This window comes from Oratosquilla oratoria, chromosome 30 (assembly GCF_046742065.1).
Source record: "Oratosquilla oratoria isolate Oo_2021 chromosome 30, ASM4674206v1, whole genome shotgun sequence".
Taxonomy (NCBI): Eukaryota; Metazoa; Arthropoda; class Malacostraca; order Stomatopoda; family Squillidae; genus Oratosquilla; species Oratosquilla oratoria.
In genome coordinates this window covers 739,416-759,116 of record NC_134806.1, presented here as the reverse complement: position 1 = coordinate 759,116, position 19,701 = coordinate 739,416, and the positions used below count along the sequence as shown (strand labels likewise).

The 19,701-nt window shown below is 43.2% G+C and overlaps 1 protein-coding gene across 4 annotated transcripts in view; it reads right to left on the bottom strand.

The window, feature by feature from the left end:
* The window catches only part of LOC143040965 ((E3-independent) E2 ubiquitin-conjugating enzyme), a 68,278-nt gene that overhangs the window by 21,791 nt on the left and 26,786 nt on the right, over positions 1 to 19,701 (bottom strand). For 3 of the 4 annotated variants that reach the window (XM_076212400.1, XM_076212404.1, XM_076212401.1), the window contains exons 7-13: positions 17,795 to 17,851; positions 10,393 to 10,569; positions 8,252 to 8,418; positions 6,900 to 7,105; positions 5,823 to 5,982; positions 3,972 to 4,126; positions 2,189 to 2,353 (exon numbers count right to left, since the gene is read on the bottom strand). In XM_076212400.1, the coding sequence (XP_076068515.1) occupies positions 2,189 to 2,353; positions 3,972 to 4,126; positions 5,823 to 5,982; positions 6,900 to 7,105; positions 8,252 to 8,418; positions 10,393 to 10,569; positions 17,795 to 17,851 (1,087 nt within the window). The remainder of the gene's footprint in view (positions 1 to 2,188; positions 2,354 to 3,971; positions 4,127 to 5,822; positions 5,983 to 6,899; positions 7,106 to 8,251; positions 8,419 to 10,392; positions 10,570 to 17,794; positions 17,852 to 19,701) is intronic. The other variant, XM_076212403.1, reaches the window with a different exon arrangement.

Genomic DNA, 19,701 nt, shown 5'->3' with positions numbered 1-19,701 from the left:
TGAGAGGAAGGTGGGCAGAGTATTTTAGGGAGTTGCTAATTGTGAAGGAGGATAGGGAGGGAAAGGTAGTTGCAGTGGGAAGCGCTAAGAAAATGAGAGTGATGAGTGAGGAAAATGGAGGAGAAATAGGGAAGGATGAAGTGAAAGCAGCTGTTAAGATGATGAGAGCAGGTAAGGCACCTGGTCTGGATGGATGCCATGCAGAATGTCTGAAGAAAGGAGGTACAGTTATGGTGGACTGGCTGGTGAGGTTATTTAATGTTTGTCTAAAAGAAGGTAGAGTGCCATAGGAATGGAGGAGTGCCTGTATAGTTCTGTTTTACAAGGGAAAAGGGGACAAGTGTGAGTGTAGTAGTTTCAGAGGGATCAGCTTGTTGAGTGTAGTTGGGAAGGCTTATGGGAGGGTCTTGATTGAGAGGATTAGGAGAGGAACAGAGGGAGTAATTGGTGAGGAACAGTGTGGGTTTAGGACAGGTAGGGGTTGTATAGATCAGATTTTTGTGGTAAGACAGATATGTGAGAAAGGTAAGGATGATTTCTGGGGTTTTATGGGTTTGGAAAAGGCTTTGACAAGGTACACAGGAAGGGACTGTGGGAGGTATTGCAGATAAATGGGATAAGAGGAAAGCTGTTAAGAACAGTCAAGAGTTTTTCATGGGAGTAATAGAGCTTATGTTAGAATTAGAAATGGAGAAAGTGAATGGTTTGAGGTAAGGATGGGACTTCATCAGGGGTGTGTTATGTCACCATGGCTGTTTAATCTTTACATGGATGAGGTGGTGCGAGAGGTGAATGCAAGGGTAGTGGGTCAGGGGTTGGAGATGATTAAAGAAAATGGAGAAAAGTGGGAGGTGAGCCAGCTGTTGTTTGCTGATGACACTGCGCTTGTAGCAGGATCAGAGGAGGGATTGAGGAAGTTAGTGACAGAGTTTGAGGTGTGTGAAAGAAGGAAGCTGAAGATAAATGTGGGCAAAAGTAAGGTGATGAGATGTACAAGGGGAGAGAGTGACAGCAGGTTGGAAGTGAGCATTAAGGGTGAAAGACTGGAGGAAGTGGATAGTTTTAGATACTTGGGTGCGAATGTGGCAGGAAAGGGAGGAGTGGGGGTGGAGGTAGAATGTAGATTGAGAGAAGCAAGTAAATGCCTTGGTGGATTAAAAAGTGTAATGAGAAATAGATATCTGGGAATGGATGCTAAGAGGAGGTTATATGAAGGAGTGATTGTGCCAACAGCATTGTACGGGGCAGAAACATGGAACATGAGAGAGGAAGAGAGAAGTTTGAATGTGTTTGAGATGAAATGTCTGAGAAGTATGATAGGGGTTACTAGGCTAGATAGAGTGAGAAATGAGGAGGTGAGGAGGAGAACAGGGGTGGAAAGGGAACTGAGAGATAGGGTTGATGAAAGAGTATTAGGATGGTTTGGACACATGGAAAGAATGAGTGAAGAAAGATTAGTAAAAGAGGTGTGGAAGGCAGAGGTGGAAGGAGTGAATATGAGGGGCGTCCTAGGATGAGATGGATGGATGGGGTGAAAGGGGCATTACAAAAGAGAGGAATGTCTGTGGAGGAAGGATGGGAGAGGACAGAAGATAGGAGTGAATGGAGAGGGGTTGTGTATAGATGATGCTGTGATGCATGAGGGGGAGTGGGTGGGGGATGGGGGGTGAGGAAGTATGTATGAGAAAAAAAATTGACGCAGCCCAAAGGGATTTCTCCCCATCTTCTCCTTTTCTGCATGAGTGGACGGAGAGTGGGGTGGCCGAATTTATGAAGCAGCCATGCTGTGGATGTGCTGTGTCTTGTGACACTGCTTCTGACCCAGGCCAGTGGACAGGATGCAGGGATGCCCGTCATCCAGGAGGTGCCAAGATAAGAGGGAGGGTGGAGGGGAGTGGAATGGGTGGGAGTGGTTTCTATGTCTTTTTCTTTTTGGCTACCCCCGTGTAAGGGGAAAGCCTTTGGTATATGTTTGTATGTATGTATTGTGATGCATCATCATATTATGATACATCAGGCATCCAATGCTACACACAAGAATTTGACTCGTATTGAGGTTAAATGTCTGTCCCATACAGTATCAAAGGCACAATCACCCTTTCATATAATCTTTTCTTTGCATCCATTCCCAAATGCAAATAATGCTGGTGACAACAACAACAATGAATAATAAATAACATCAACTAACCTGCACTCCTTATAACAATCAAGTAACTGTTTCATAACTGCAGTGGTTTGTAGTGCCGGGTTCTGTGTGAAGATTTCCTCCAACCGGCTCATTGCAATACGAGCCTTTTCAATATTGGCCACAAGGCGAATCTTAAGAAGACCGTCACCTTCCCCTTCACTGTCTCTGCAACAAAATTATACAAATTAAAGTCTTCTTCAACCATTAGTATGTCCATGAAAATTCTGTTTCCACTTAACGAAGAAAGAAAAAGAAAGTATGATAGACAGGAAGAATGAAAGACAGACAGAGAGAAAGAATGGAAGAAAGAAGACAAATAAATAAATAAGGGTATATAATTTTCAACATACACAAACATGAGTAAATCATTCTCTTGCTGGAAAATGGCCACAGCCTCAAGACCATGGCCACCAGGATGGCCCATTAATCACTACAAGAGGAACTGCTGTGTTATCTAAAAGTGTATGCACTGGGTAGCATCTGAGTACTTTATCCGTCTTTTCCTTTATGCTCTTCAACCCCGCTGTGGAGGTGCTGTCTTGAAGCATTGCCTCTGAATCAAGCAGCATGTGATGGACAGGGATTACCCTTAATCCACAAGGATCTGAGACAGAAGGGACAACTGGGTGTTGGATGGGTGTATGCCTTGATTAAGCCACCTGCTTATAAGAGGGAAAGGGCCTTTTGGAACATTTGCGCTTACCAACAATTCTCACTAACTGCTCAATGTAGAAGATTCACTTCTGAGTAGCAGTTTGTTAGGACTCTTTTGGTGTAATCTGTTATCATTCTTATGACTTGGTTTTGAAGTACTGGCAAATTTCTGACATCTGACCTGACCTTTAGATATTTAACTTGTCCAAACATCCAACTTTTTTCTTTTAAGAGCCTAATGTTCTGCCCATTCTGGCTATGCCAGGGGGCTTGGCTTCACCTTTAGGCCTCAGCTACCTTCAGTAGCTATACTTCTTCCATTATCTGGTGGCAGGCAAAACCAGCAGCGTTGCCATGTCTAAACCATCTCCAAAGAAAATGGGGGAAGACACCATTTTCTTTATATTTGCATGTATGACTGGTATAATTAAAGAGACTGCAAGCGGCCTGAAGACTCACACTCAGCTTCTCTATGTAATTCTCTACGAGTGACCTGGGCACCTGGTCGGGAGCCGGGGTAACGTCGCCTGGCCTGAGATGCCACATCGTTTAACAAGTCTCTTTTTTTCTTTACATGTATAACAATTACTCATATTGCCTTCCATTTAATGAAAAAAAATCAATATGTATTTAGAATATTCCATGTTAACATACTCAGGGTAGTGGACAGCTTCTGATATATGCTGAATGTTTTAATTCAGTATGTGACAACATGGCAGACAACACCTTGTAGGTCACAAGATAATGGAAATAGTATAGATTCTTTAGCGCAATGTGTGTCCCCACATTTATCACTATGATATTCTTTAGGCTTTATAAGGGAGGTAAGGAACTCAAAGCATGCACCCACTCCCACTCATTCCATTCCCATCCATCACCCTCTTATCTTAGTTCCTAGTGGATGAAGGATCATCCCTGTCTCCTGCCCACTGCCCAGGTCAGAAGCAATGCAGCAAGACACAGCACATCTACTGCAGGACCGCCTCACTTACACAGTGACCCTCCCTGTCCCCTTGAGTGGAAAATAGAGAACACAAGGCAAAATCCGTTCAGGCCACATCAAAACATCATCCATGACTGCCATACCCATATCTATTCATGCTAAACAATTTACTAAAATATGACTTACTCTGCAATAGTTGAATGTATACTTTCCGTTTCCCAAGAGGTCTCTGAGGAGGAGTCATCCCAAAGCTCACCATCGTCGGAGTCGTATTCCCCAACTTTATACAAATCCTGAGGGTAACACACTGAAGTCTCTCCGCTCACCCACCACACCAACACCTGCATAATAAAGAAATCATCCTACTATGGAACAAAGAACACCAACTGCTAAGTAATCCTTTTACTTTCAATTGTTATGAGTATCATTTATAATAATATAATGTATACAGCTCTGCCCCCCTTTATAATTGGGGTGGATATGTCAAAGCAGACACCCATGTCATACATGTATTACATAATTTAATATAATGTACAATAAACCCTCAATATAACAAATCTCGATATACCAGATATCGGATATAATGGACAAAAATCTGACCAGACAAACCCTTGCTATATCAGATTTTCATCTGCTATAGTGAGGGATCCTTTGGTTATAATGGATCTTCAGATATAATGACAGACCCCTGTCCCAATATCATCTGTTATATCGAGGGTTTACTGTAATTTCTAATCCTACTAATTTCTCATACCAGACAAACTTCAGAATATAACAGATCTGTCCAGTTTTTCCATCAGATATAACGGATTCTCGGTTATAACAGATCTCCGGATATAACGACAGACCCGTCCCCATATCATCCATTATCTCGAGAATTTACTGTATACTAATGGCTCTGCCCCCTTTATAATAGGGGTGGATATGTCAAAGCAGACATCCACATCACACATACATACATGTACCAAAATACCCAGCCAAGGCATATAACCACCCTACACCTATTTGCTGTCCCTAATATATCAACTCCTTGTAGAAAAATGGTCATCCCTGTCCGTTGCCCAAAACTAAGTCTGAAGCAATGAAGCAATACACAGCACCTCCACAGTTGGATCCAACAGCTGAAGCTGGGTTACCCCCACTGTTTCATTACATAGAGACTCTAACCCTTCGTCCACTCAAGTATTTACAGAGCAGACAAGAAAACCCCTCCAGTCACATCAATTTATCATCCATTTATAACAACTCTCCACTCCCACCAATCTCTTCCCCTCTCCCTTCACTGTTCAACAAACATTCCCCTTAAATTCAAGGCACCCTTCCCCCATCCACCCCACTCTCCATTTTATCTTCAATTTCATTCCATCCACTTCTGCCTTCCACATTCTTTTTGCGACTTTTTTACTCATTCTTTCCATATGCTCAAACCATTCCAGTTGGCTTTGATCAAACCTGTCTGCCAACTAGTTTTTTTCAACCCCAACTCCCTGCCTCACTTCCTCACTTCCTCACTCTATCCATCCTAGCAACCACCATGATGCATCTTAAATACTTCATCTCAAATACATTTAGGATCCTCCTTTCTGCGTCCCTTAAATTCCAAGTGTCTCTGCTACATCCAGTGTTGTTGAAATGGAACAATGGAAAAACACGAGGACACAAAAAGAAACTAAAAAAAGATAATTACAGAAGAGATCTGAAAAAAATAGCTTCCCACACAGAGTGATAGATACTTGGAACAAATTAGACAAAGAAACGGTGTGTGCTAACACTATTCAAGATTTTAAGAAAAAACTTGATGCTGAGAGATACAAAGACGGGTCACCATGAGCATAGCTCCCTTTCCGTATAATACAACTAGGTAAAGTAAATACCATCTTCCCTTTGAATTCATCCCCAAGTACTTATCTCTTATGACACTTTCCACTCCCCTGTGACAATTACTTCCTTCACCTCCATTCCCTGCCACATGTGACCCTAAATACTTAAAACTCTCCACTTCTACCAGCCTCTTGCCAACTAATACAAAACACTAACCTCTCCTGATGGATAATTGTCCAAAACTTGTCCAGTTGAGCACGTCTGGCCATTTTCAAAATTGGCAACTCTAATGACAACAGAACCAGGACGATATCGGAAGTCTGGATGATCTCGTAAATCATAAACGCTAACTTCCTGTTCACTTAAGAAATGAGGTCTGAAAAAGAAGAAAAAAAAAATACATTATTAAGATTTCAATACATACTGTGTATTTAATATGGTGTAGACTGGTTATGGTTCATATCCATAAAACCATTTGGGGAGGGGGGGGGCCAAATAAGTGAGGTCAATTTCTAATTGGATAATATCATGTTATGGTTTTAAAGTTTGTGCACCACATTAAGAAATTTATCTATCTATCTTAGCTCTGTGTGGATTGATCCTCTAAGGTTGATACAAGTTCCTGTTCTTCAATATTTCTGCTGTAGGGTGCAGGTGGAAAGACCATACACTCACAATGACAATGTCTTATCTCCCATCCAAATCTCACCTTTCTCCACGTCATCCTCAACGATACTTTTGTCCCCTTTATCACACAATTATCAACAGTGCTATTCCCTCCCTCCTCTTGCCCTCTTGCTTCTCTCTCCTGACACCCTACTCATCATGTTCCCAAACCCCAAATCACTTTTCCCCTTTCAGTTTCTTTTCAATCAATACTACTGCATCTTTCTTCTCATACACATACTATCAATCTCTTTCCTTTTGTTCTTATATGTACCAAATCCACACATATTCATGAACTCCATTACTAGGTTGGTATCCTCCTTCCAGTTTCTTTTACCTTGACTCTTCACAGGTGACTACAGAGAAGAAGACCTTTACTACCCTCACTTTATCACATTAGTCACCTTCTATGACATGTACAGGAATGCAGTGGTGGTACTCTTCTCCCTTAAGGGGGGTTTACACAGTCTAGCGGTTCGTCGAACGCGGTTCGACAGACAAGTGTTTAAAGTGATGTGTGAACGGGATATTTGGTTCGACTTTAAACACGTGTCTGTCGAACTGTGTTCGACGAACCGTTAGACGGTATAAGCCCCCCTTTAAACGTGGGAATACGTAAATACTTACTGTGGTTCACTCCCTGCCGTGTAAGTTTGGAACCATTTGACAATGGAGGTACGGCCTCCGTGGTCTACTTTCTGCACTACACCATATTCATGAGGATTAGACTCGTGTTGTTCAACTACAAAGTCACCTGGGAAGAACTCTTGATCATCCAGGTGATGGATTGGATATAACACCGTAGATGATATGTTGTTCTCTAGGGTACCATCCTAAGAAAACAAGTATATTAATAAAGATCTTTAGTTATAATTCAAACTTTGTAAATAAAAACTACCCTCAAGCCCGGTGTAACATAAATAGGTCCATATATAAAAATCAAATGATGTATCATCAACCTTGATGAAATTCAACTATGTAGGGCAAACTTTCATCCCTAAGGTGCTGAAGTCGGTGAGCAGGTGTTGGTGTGTATTTCCCTTGCTGTATTTACCTAATTATAGTATACAAGAAAGAAGCAACATTCATTGGATCCCATCTCCTATTCTTCAATTATCATACCTAGCCTCAAATTCATGTACTGTTCCAATTTATATCCTTGATTTCTAATTATCATATTTAGATTTCAATTCGTGTAGAGTTCCAGCTTGGGCTATATCTCCCTCTAAGCCATTCCAAGTATCTATAAATCTATATGGAAGGCTATTTCTTCACATACTCTTGACATGTGATATGGTTTAACATCACAAACTCCTCCCTATCAGAAGGCTAGGACAGTGCCCTTTACAGAGGACTTTGTAGTGTGGAATTTTATGAACTATGCCCTTGGTTCAACTTCGCCGGTGGCAGGGTTCAAACCACCATCCCCTCAACCTTTGTCACAAGTATGCTTGGCCAACACGTAGTTTTCCTTAATTTATTCTCACAACCCCTTAATGCCATCCTATCCTTACTCAAGATATCTCTTCTGTCAATGCAACCTATCCCCATTAGTGACCTGAATACTGTAATCCTATCACCTTTCTCTCTTCAATCTTTCAAAGTTGGGAGACCCAGTGCTTTTAGTCTTTCCTCATATGGTTTATCTGCCTGCCAGGCTGGGGACCTGTTTGGTTGCTGTCCCTTGTATTACCTCTATCTTGCTTACATCCTTCACTCTGTGTGGGGACCATACCACTGACATATTCCTGTCTTAGAGAGATCAGGGTTTTGTTTACTTTTTTCATTTTTTCATTCATATAGTCAAAAGGGAATTTAATCTTCTACAGCAGTTTGTATGTCTCTCCCACAATCTTTCTCGCACAGTGTGTTCAAATGGCTGCCAACCTCTAATCCCTGCCCTTTTCCACTTCCCTACAGCCCTGAAAAATTTCATTGTAATTCAATGACTACACTCTGCAATACAGGGATGTACATACCTGCCATACAACATCTGCCCTTGAAGAGGTCATAAGCGTTTCTACAACAAGTTGATCCCCAGGTTTGATGGGTTTAGGTTCTGAGATAGATTTCCGCTTAGCACGCTTTAATTTTCTTTTCTTCAACATCTTGGTCATCAGAGCTGGGCCTTTTCTGTTACGTCTTCCTACAAAAAACATGATGGATGAGTAGAGAGCCAACAGGAAGAATATATATATATACACATACACACATACACACACACACACACACACACATACAAGATGTACATACTGACCAACCATGGAACATTACACAACTGCATCACAACACCATCTTCACCTAAGGTCATTCACTCTTTTTATTCCTGACCTTTACACAGTTTTGCTACTCAAGTGAAAACTTTTGACCACTCACAACAGACTTCTCCCTATCCCACATATCCACAACATATTCTATAATTTCTCTCGGTCATCCCTGTCATATGCCCTCTCCAAATCCATGAAAACCCAAAAGACATCCTTACCATTTGTTAAAAACTTTTTACAACACTGACTGCAAATGACAGACCAACCCACCTTCTCCCTCTCCTAAATCCACACAAGCAATGGTAACCATAAAGGCCACAAATGATACTAAATAGAGACTCCACACAAAGCTAAATTTAAAAAAATTCCCCCTCATCTTTCATAGTCATCCCTCCTATTTGGTAGACCAGCAAATACCAAAGGCTGTGTGGGTAGGGCTGCCTCATGTTCCTTTCATTGAAAAGAAACAAGAAAATATATCCATACACACATATACCAAGGGCTTACCCCTTACAAGGGAGGCTGCCAAAGTCAAAAAGCATAAATCCACATCCACCCATCTCATCCCCAGACACTCCACTCCCATTCATCACTCCTCCCTCTCTCCCTCTTTTCTTGGCTCCTCCTGGATGACAGGTCATCCCTACATCTCACCCACTGCCCTGGGTCAGAAGCAATACAGCAAGACACAGCACATCCACAGCAAGGCAGCTTCATTTAATCAGCAACCTCCCCCCTCTCTGTCCTCTCATGCAGAAAAAGAGAAGATGCTTTGGGTTGTGTGAAAATATCATTCACACACACACCCTACCCCCATCCCCCACCCACTCCTTTCCATGCATCACAACATCATCCATACACAACCATTCTCCATTCACCCCTCTATTCTGTTTTCTCCTGTCCTTCCTCAACAGACATCCCTTTCTTTCCCAACACCCCTTTTACCCCATCCATCCATCTCATCCTTGGTCGTTCCCTTATGTTCACTCCATCCACCTCTGCCTTCCACACTTCTTTTACTAATCTTTCTTCACTCATTCTTTCCATGTGTCCAAACCATCCCAATACTCTTTCATCAACCATATCTCCCAACTCCTTTTCCATCCCTGCTCTCCTCCTCACCTCATTTCTCATTCTATCCAGCCTAACCCCTACCATACTTCAGACATTTTATCTCAAACACATTTAAAATCTTTCTTATGTTCCATGTTTCTGCCCTGTACAGTGCTGTCAGCACAATCACCCCTTCATACAATCTCTTCATAGCATCCATTCCCAAATGTTTATTTTTCATTACAATTTTTAATCCCCCAAGGCATTTATTTACTTCACTTAATCTACATTCTACCTCCACCTCCACTCCTTCTTTTCCCACCACATTCGCACCCAAGTATCTAGAGCTATCCAATTCCTTCAGTCTCTCTCTGTTAATACTTCCAATTTGCTACTATCCTCTCCCCTTGTACATTTTATCACCTTACTTTTACCCACATTTATCTTCAATTTCCTTCTTTCACACACCTTCTTAAACTCTGTCACTAACTTCCTTAATACCTCCTCTAATCCTGTTAAAAGCAGTGTCATCAGCAAACAACAACTGGCTTACCTCCTATTTTTCTCCATTTTCTTTCATCTTCAATCCCTGGCCCATTACCCATGCATTTGCCTTTCACACAACATCCATGTATACATTGAACAGCCATGATGACATGTTGTATCCCTATCAAAGTCCCACCTTTACCACAAATCACTCCTCTCCATTTCTAAAAGAAATAAATAAATAGATAAATACACTAACAAATAAATAATTGTAATGAGACCTGAAATAAACCCATATATTTTTCTGTGCTCACCTTGTGATCCTGTGGAAGCTCCACTACTTATTGATGCAGTATCAGAGCAATCATCAGTGTCCACATCTATAAAACCATCGCTGTCGTTAACATCCATACAATCTTTCCCATCTTCTGTGTCTCCATCCTTATCACCATTTTCATCCGCATCAGCACAAGCAGAAGCACCATCTTTCTCTGCAAATTACATATAAATCTGAGATAAGTCTACAGTAACAGGATAGCATATATGAAATAATGGGTAGGGCACTGATGTTTTAAGGTAAAAATGCATAATTATTTTTCTTTCAGTAATTTAAAAACATGATGAAGAATTACAGCAGCTAATAATCCCCCCACCCCCCCAAATAAATGAGAAATAGACATTTGGGAATGGATGCCAAGAGGAGACTGTATGAAAGGGCGATTGTGCCAATAGCACTGTATGGGGCAGAAACATGGGACATAAGAGAGGAAGAGTTTAAATGTGTTTGCTGCTTCTGACCCAGGGCGGTGGGCAGGGTGCAGGGATGACCCGTCATCCAGGAGGTGCTCAGATGAGAGGGAGGGTGGGAGGGGTGTGGAGTGTATTTAGGGATGAAATGGGTGGGAGTGTTTTTATGCCTTTCCCTTTTTGGCTACCTCCCTTGGAAGGGGGAAAAAGCCTTGGTATATGTATGTATGTATGTATGAGATGAAATGCCCGACAAATATGATGGGGGTTACTGGGCTGGATAGAATGAGAAATGAGGAGGTGAGGAGAGCAGGGGTGGAAAAGGAGTTGGGAGATAAGGTTGATGAAAGAGTAGTGGGATGGTTTGGACAACTGGAAAGAATAAGTAAAGAAAGATTGATAAAAGAGGAGTGGAAGGCAGAGGTGGATGGAGTGAACATGAGGGGGCAACCAAGGATGAGATGGATGGATGGGGTAAAAGGGGCATTGGGAAAGGGGAATGTCTGTTGAGGAAGGAAGGGAGAAGACCGAAGATAGGGGTGAGTGGAGAATGGTTATGTATGGATGATGCTGTGATGCATGGAAGGGAGTGGGTGGGGGTAGGGGATGAGGGAATATGTGTGAATGATATTTTGAAGCAGCCCAAAGGGATTTCTTCCCGTCTTCTTTTTTTCTACACGAGGGGATGGAGAAGGGGGGGGGTCACTAATTAAATGAAGCTTCCTTGCTGTGGATGTGCTGTGTCTTGCTGCATTGCTTCCAACCCAGGGCAATGGGTGAGATGCAGGGATGACCAGTCATCCAGGAGAAGCCAAGAAAAGAGGGAGGGAGGGGGGGTGAATGGGAGTGGAGTATGTGGGGGTGAAATGGGTGGGAGTGGGTTTTATGTCTTCGACTTTGGCACACCTTGTTTGTATGTATGTATGTATGTATATATACATATATATATATATATATATATGTGTGTGTGTGTGTGTGTGTGTGTGTGTGTGTGTGTGTGTGTGTGTGTGTGTGTGTGTGTGTATTCACTTGGTCTTTGTATTCACTTGGTCTTTGGATCACGTGTTGGACTCGTGATCGACAGCTATTTCCCTCCTGGAAGAGAGCTCAGAGCTCGTAGGTCCGATCTATGGGTAATGCTATGACCTTGCACACACACACACCCCCAACTCCCCGCCCACAAGAGTTGGAGTAACACCCCTCAGCGCTGCGATACTGATATTATTTCAGCCCCGGGCGAGAGTCGAACACGGAAAGTGTGTGTGTGTGTGTGTGTGTGTGTGTGTGTGTGTGTGTGTGTGTGTGTGTGTGTGTATATATGTATGTGGCAGAATAGGAGGCGGGATTGAGGAGGTTGGTGACAGAGTTTGGGAGAGTGTGTGATAGAAGAAAGCTAAAGATAAATGTGGGTAAAAGTAAGGTGATGAGATATTCAAGGGGTGTAAGTGGCAGCAGACTGGAGGTGAGCATTAAGGGAGAGCGAGTGGAGGAAGTGGATAGTTTTAGATACTTGGGTGCAAATGTGACAGGAAAAGGTGGAGTGGAGGTGGAGGTAGAATGTAGATTGAGAGAAGCAAGTAAATGCCTTGGTGGATTAAAAGTGTAATGAGGAATAGACATTTGGGAATGGATGCTAAGAGGAGACTGTATGAAGGAGTGATTGTGCCAACAGCACTGTATGGGGCAGAAACATGGAACATAAGAGAGGAAGAGAGAAGGAGTTTGAATGTGTTTGAGAAGTATGATGGGGGTTACTAGGCTAGATAGAGTGAGAAATGAGGAGGTGAGGAGGAGAACAGGGGTGGAAAGGGAGTTGGGAGATAGGGTTGATGAAAGAGTATTAGGATGGTTTGGACACATGGAAAGAATGAGTGAAGAAAGACTAGTAAAAGAGGTATAGAAGGCAGATGTGGAGGGAGTGAACATGAAGGGATGTCCTAGGATGAGGTGGATGGATGGGGTGAAGGGGGAATGTCTGTTGAGGAATGACGGGAGAGGACAGAAGACGGGGTGAATGGAGAATAGTTTTATATGGATGATATTGTGATGCATGAGGTGAAATGGGCGGGAGGATGGATGGTGAGGTAGTATGTGTGAGCAAAATTTGACGCAGCCCGAAGGGATTTCTCCCCGTCTCCTTTTATGCATAGGGGGATGGAGAGGGGGGGGGGTCGCTGATTTAATGAAGTGGCCTTGCTGTGGATGTGCTGTGTCTTACAACACTGCTTCTGACCCAGGGCAGTGGACAAGGTGCAGGGATGACCAGTCATCCAGGAGGTGCTAAGATAAGAGGGAGGGTGGAGGGGTGTGGAGTGTATTCAGGGATGGAATGGGTGGGAATGATTTTATGCCTTTTCCTTTTTGGCTACCTCCCTTGTAAGGGGGAAAAAAACCTTGGTATATGTATGTATGTGTATATATATATATATATATATATATATATATATATATATATATATATATATATATATATATATATATATATATATATATACATATACATACATGGAACACAAGACAGGAAGAGAAGAGTTTGAATGTGTTTGGTTTGAGAAGAAATGTCTGAGAAGTATGATAGGGTTTACTAGGCTAGATAGTGAGAAATGAGGTGAGAAGGAGAACAGGGGTGGAAAGGGAACTGGGAGATAGGGTTGATGAAAGAGTATTAGGATGGTTTGGACACATGGAAAGAATGAGTGAAGAAAGATTAGTAAAAGAGGTGTGGAAGGCAGAGGTGGAAGGAGTCAATATGAGGGGGCGTCCTAGGATGAGATGGATGGATGGGGTGAAAGGGGCATTACAAAAGAGAGGAATGTCTGCTGAGAAAGGACAGGAGAGGACAGAAGATAGGGGTGAATGGAGGAGGGTTGTGTATGGATGATGCTGTGATGCATGAGGGGGAGTGGGTGGGGGATGGGGGTGAGGAAGTATGTACGAGAAAAAATTTGACGCTGCCTGAATGGATTTCTCCCTGTCTCCTCTGTTTCTGCATGAGGGGACGGAGGGGGGGTCGCCAAATTTATGAAGCGGCCTTGCTGTGAATGTGCTGTGTCTTGCAACACTGCTTCTGACCCAGGGCAGTGGACAGGATGCAGGGATGACCCGTCATTCAGGAGTTGCCAAGATAAGAGGGAGGGAGGAGGGTGGAGGGGAGTGGAATATGTAGAGAATGGAATAGGTGGGAGTGATTTCTATGCCTTTTTCTTTTTGGCTACCACCCGTGTAAGGGGGAAAGAGCCTTTGGTATATGTATCTATATATATACCTGTATATATATATGTGTGTACAGATGATACTGTGATGCAAGGAATAAAGGGGGTGGGGGATGGGGGGGTAGGGAGTGGTTATGTATGAATGATAATCTGATGTAGCCTGAAGGGATTTCTCCCCATCTTCTCTTTTTCTGCATGAGAGGACAGAGAGGTGGGAGGGTCAGCATATGTAAACTTGCTGTGGAGGTGCTGTGTCTTGCTGCATTGCTTCTCACCCTGGGCAGTGGGAGGATACAGGAATAACCCGTCATCCATGAGGAGCTGAAATGAGAGGGAAGAAAGGGTTGTGGAATGGGTGGGAGTGGGTACTTGCCTTTTTGGCTTGGCTACCTCCCAAATAAGGGGGAAATAGCCCTACGTGTATGTATGTGTATGCATGTGTGTGTGTGTGTGTATATATATATATATATATATATATATATATATATATATATATACATATATATATATATATATATATATATATGTTAGTGATAATGTACTGTTGTGTTGATGGCATTTTATTTTAGGGTCCCCACATAAATGAATCAGTGGGGGTGAACCAACTTCAGCTGCTGGGCCTGCTGTAGAGATGCTGTGTCATACTGCACTGCTTCTGACCTAGGCAGTGAGCAGGAGACAGGGGTGGCCTTTCTTCATCCACATGTAGTTAAGATAAAAAGGAAAACAAATTGGTGTTGGTTAGATGTGGGATAGGCAGAGGGTGGGTGGATGCATGCCTTGCTTGGTCGTCTCCCCTATAAATGGGAAAAGGCCTTCTGATATATATAGATTTTATTCTATGTTGTACCAACTGCTTCTTGTGTGTGAGGATTAATTTCTTAATTTTTGCTTTTATTTTACTCAACTTCCCCTATACAGGTGTAAAAGACACTTGGTATATATATATAGTTTTATTCATCATCTGTTAGTTATTTGAAATGTGTCATGGGGGCCTGTACATTTTTCCCAGTCTTCTCTTTTATTTCTCTCTAATCATGCTGTGATGTTCGTATTTAGTTTATGTGGCTGTTCTTTTTCCTTTTATTTTATTTTTTCAAATCATACCATTCCTCAAACAACATCTTATATTAATCTTGTGTCAATAATCTACTTCTTTCTAAGAAACTATTATAATTTACTTTACTTCTACAAATTACTATAAAAATATCTGTTCCACAATTCCAGATAAATACATGCACAAATCCATATAGTTGTATATGTGGAATAGCTTAGAAGGTGATATAGCCCAAGCTCAAACAATACAGGAGTTCAAACCTAAATATGATAATTGAAAATCAAGGATATAGGTTAAGTTGGAACTGTACATGATTTTGATTCTAGTTATGTTAGGAAATTAGAGAATGGAAGACAGGACCCAAACTACATACATACATAGATATACCAAAGGCCCTTTCCCCCTACACGGGGGGGTAGCCAAAAGGAAAAAGGCATAGAAACCACTCCCACTCATTCCATTCCCTACATATTCCACTCCCCTCCACCCTCCTCCCTCTCTCCTATCTTGGCACCACCTGGATGACGGGTCATCCCTGCATCAGGTAAATACAATTAGGTAAATACATATCCCAAAAGACCCTTTCCCCCTTTTAAGGAGGAACATAAGAATGAAGGAGACTGCAAGAGACCATAAGGCTTACACTAGTAAGTGACAAGGTATGCAAAGACTGTATATGGAACACAAAGAATGGGAGGGAATAGAAGGGTAGTGAGTGGCAGGATGATGAAGTGAAGAAGGTAGTTGAAGAAAAGAAGCAAGCATTCCTGGTTATGAATTAGGATGAGAGAAAAATATGATATGTAAAGAAAAAAGAAGAGAAGCAAAACAAAAGATAAAGGAGGCTAAAAGGAGAGCAGATGTGAAATGGGGGAGAAGTATGACAGAAAAATTTGAAAGCGATAAAAAGACGTTTTGGAAGGAAATCAAAAGAGGAAGGGGAGGCGGGTCAAGCAGAGAAGAAAAGGTAAAAGGTGCAGGTGGTCAGATCTTGACAGAAGAAGAGACAATTAGGGGAAGATAGGCAGAGTATTTTAGAAAACTGTTGAAAGTGAAGGAGGATAGGGAGTGGTGGTAACAGTGGGAGGTACGAAGAAAATGATGGTGATGGGAGAGAAAAATGTAAAAGAAATAATAAAAGATGAGGTGCAAGTAGCTCTGAAAATTATGAGAACAGGTAAGGTACCTGGGCTAGACAGGTGTCATGCGGAATGTCTGAAGGGAGGTACAGTAATAGTGGACTGGCTGGTGAGGTTGTTTAATGTGTGTCTAAGGGAGGGTAGAGTGCCAAAGGACTGGAGGAGTGCCTGTATAGTTCCACTTTACAAGGGAAAAGGGGACAAATATGAGTGTAATAGTTTCACGGATCATTTTGTTGAGTGTAATTGGAAAGGCTTATGGGAATGTTTTGATTGAGAGGATTAGGAGAAAAACAGAGGGAGTAATTGGTGGGGAACAGTGTGGGTTTAGGAAAAGTAGGGGTTGTGTGGATTAGATTTTTGCAGTAAAGCAGATATGTGAGAAAGCTTTGGGAAAAGGTAAGGATGTTTTTTGGGGTTTTATGGATTTAGAAAGGTTTATGACAGGGCAGATAGAAAGGCACTATGGGAGGTATTGCGGATATATGGGACTGGGGTAACCTGTTAAGGTCAGTCAAGTGTTTTTAACGAGAGCAGTAGAGCCTTTGATGGGAAGGGTGGAAAGGGTGGTGGATGAGAGTGGAATGGATAGGAATAGGTGGGTGACTGACTTGGCCACCCCCCTTATAAGGGGGAAAAAACTTTTGGTATACAGATAGACATCAATTCATTACCCATCCAACAAAAAATTTGTGTCCCTTCTTCAATCCTAGAGGATGAATCCCTGGCACCTCCTCCCTCACTACACTCATTTTGGTCAAAGGTAATGCAGGAGGACAGCAGGGCCTGACACCTGTACCCGGCTTACCCCAATTTCTTCATTACATAGTGACCCCCAACTCCATCCTGTTCTTATCCACTCAAGAAGACATTGAGCAGACAATAAGAAATCTCTTTTGGACACGTCATTCCTTCATCCATTTACAACTGCTTTCTATTCACAGGTATCTTTTGCCCTCTCCCTTCCTTCCTCAACAGACATTCCTCTTATGTCCAGTACTCCAGTGCCCCTTTGTCTCTATCCATTTGCCTTATCCTTGGTACCCCTGAACTTCCCTCCCTCTACTTATGCTTTCCACTGGTCTTTCTTCACTTAATTCTCCTGATATGCCCAAACCACACACATACACTATTACTACAGACAACACTTAAATTACAGGGACTAATGATAGGCACTTACTACTGGTGATTTTGCGAGATGGCTGGCCTATTTTCAAAACACATCAACCCCCTTACCTCCATAAGGAAGTAAAGTACCAAGGGGCTGGCCCTTGTTCTCCACACCTGACCTGAGATCTACAAAGGTCAACTGTAACCCCCCACCCCCCAGCCTTTTCACATAAGGAGAGCTGACAACTGATGGCAGCTCCCCTTGTCTTACTACTACAACTGTCTACAGTTTCTTCCCAATAAGATCTATAGCAGGGCCTAAGGAATATTGCCAGGCATTGTGAAGTTGCAAGTTCCTAGTTAGTGACACTCAACACAACAATTACTGTTATCATTATTACTAAAATTACATTACAGAACAAATCAACCCATTATGTTCAAAAAGTCATACCTATAGAAGACTGCTTGAGCTGGGACCTACTTCTGCAAGCACCTTTCAACTTTGACTCTGCAAAGGAACCCAAGCGTAACAAAGTAAAACTTAAAAGAATATACGACATAAACTAAACAAAAGCCATGGTGGGTGAACATAATTATCTGAAATTAAACCGAAGGAAAATATAACATCAAATAATCATCTATCTTAAAATCATCAATTGAAAATTAAAAAGGGAACACATACTGCAAATAGCATAAATCAAATAAAAGATATACAAATCATGTGAAAACTGCAGGGGGGGACAGAGAGTGAGTGAGAGAGTGAGAAAGAGGAGGGGGAAGAGGGGGAAAGAGGAAAATGGGGAGAGAAAAGAGAGAGAGGGGGGAGAGGGGAAAGAGAGAGGGGAAAGGAGAAGGAGAGAGGGGAGGGGGGAAAGAGAGATGGGAGAGGGGGAAAGAGAGATGGGAGAGGGGAAACAGAGAGGAGAGAAAGAGGGGAGAAGGGAAAGAGAGAGGGGAGAGGGGGGAGAGTGGAGAGAGGAGAGAAGGGAAAGAGAGAGGGGAGAGGGGAAAGAGAGTGGGGAGAGGGGAAAGAGAGTGGGGAGAGGGGAAAGAGAGGGGAGAGGGGAGAGTGGAGAGAGGAGAGAAGGGAAAGAGAGAGGGTAGAGGGGAAAGAGAGAGGGTAGAGGGGAAAGAGAGAGGGGAGGGTCGGAGAGACGGGAGGGGGGAGAGAGAGGGTATGGGGGGAGAGAGGGAGAGAGGGGAGGGGGAGAGAGAGGGGGAGAGAGAGAGGGAGAGGAGGAGAGAGAGAGAGAGAGAGAGAGAGAGAGAGAGAGAGAGAGAGAGAGAGAGAGAGAGAGAGAGAGAGAGAGAGAGAGGAGGGAGAGAGAGGAGGGAGAGAGAGGAGGGAGAGAGAGGGGGAGAGGGGAGAGATGGGGAGAGGGGAGAGATGGGGAGAGGGGAGAGATGGGGAGAGGGGAGAGATGGGAAAGAGGGAGAGAGGTGAGAGAGGGGAGAGAGAAGGAAAAAGGAGAGAGATAGATGGAGGGAGAGGAGAGAGACAAGAAGAGGGAACAAGACAGAGAGAAGGATAGAAACAGATTGAAGAAGAAGAGAGAGAGAGAGAGAGGAAAGAAGGGAGAGACTGAAGGTGAGAGAGAGGGAAAGGAGGGAGGGAAGGAGAGGGAGAGAGGGGAGGGAAAGCAAGAGGGGAGGGAAGGAGAGAGGGGAGGAAGGGAGGGAGAGAGGGGAGGAAGAGAGGGAGGGAGGGAGAAAAGGAAGGAAGACAGGGAGGGAGGGAGAGAAGGGAGGGAGAGAAGGGAGGGAGAGAGGGGAGGAAGAGAGGGAGGAAGTGAAGGAGGGGAGGGAGAAAGGGAGGAAGATAGTGAGGGAGGGAGGAGGTAGAGATGGGATGGAAAAGAGAGAGGTGATGGAAGTGAGGGAAGAGAAGAGAAAGGGGAAAGAAGGAAGGAAAAGAGTGATGGGGAGAGTGATGGGGAGAGGGATGGAGAGAGGGATGGGGAGAGGGAGGGTGAATAGGAGGGGGAAGGGGGCAAGACGGGGGTAGAGGGAAGGGGAAATGAAGGATAAAAGGGAGGAGGAAAGGGGGAGAGGGATGACAGGGAGAGGAAGGGAAGGAAGGAGGGAAGGAAGGAAGGAAGGAGGGAGGGAGGGAGGGGGAGAAAACCAAAGAGGGGGAGGTGGGAGGGGGTATGAGGGAGACTGAGAGAGAGGGGAGAGGAATGGATAACTGAAAATAAACAAATAAATCAGACACAATTAAGTATCAAATGAACTAGAAATTTTGGGCTCCTAATGTAAATCTACAACAGTCTGCTCACACTAAGTGACCTCTCCAGTACCAGCAAAACATTCACTGCATCAGGCCAATTAAGTGGCACTCTCTGAAACTATCGCTAC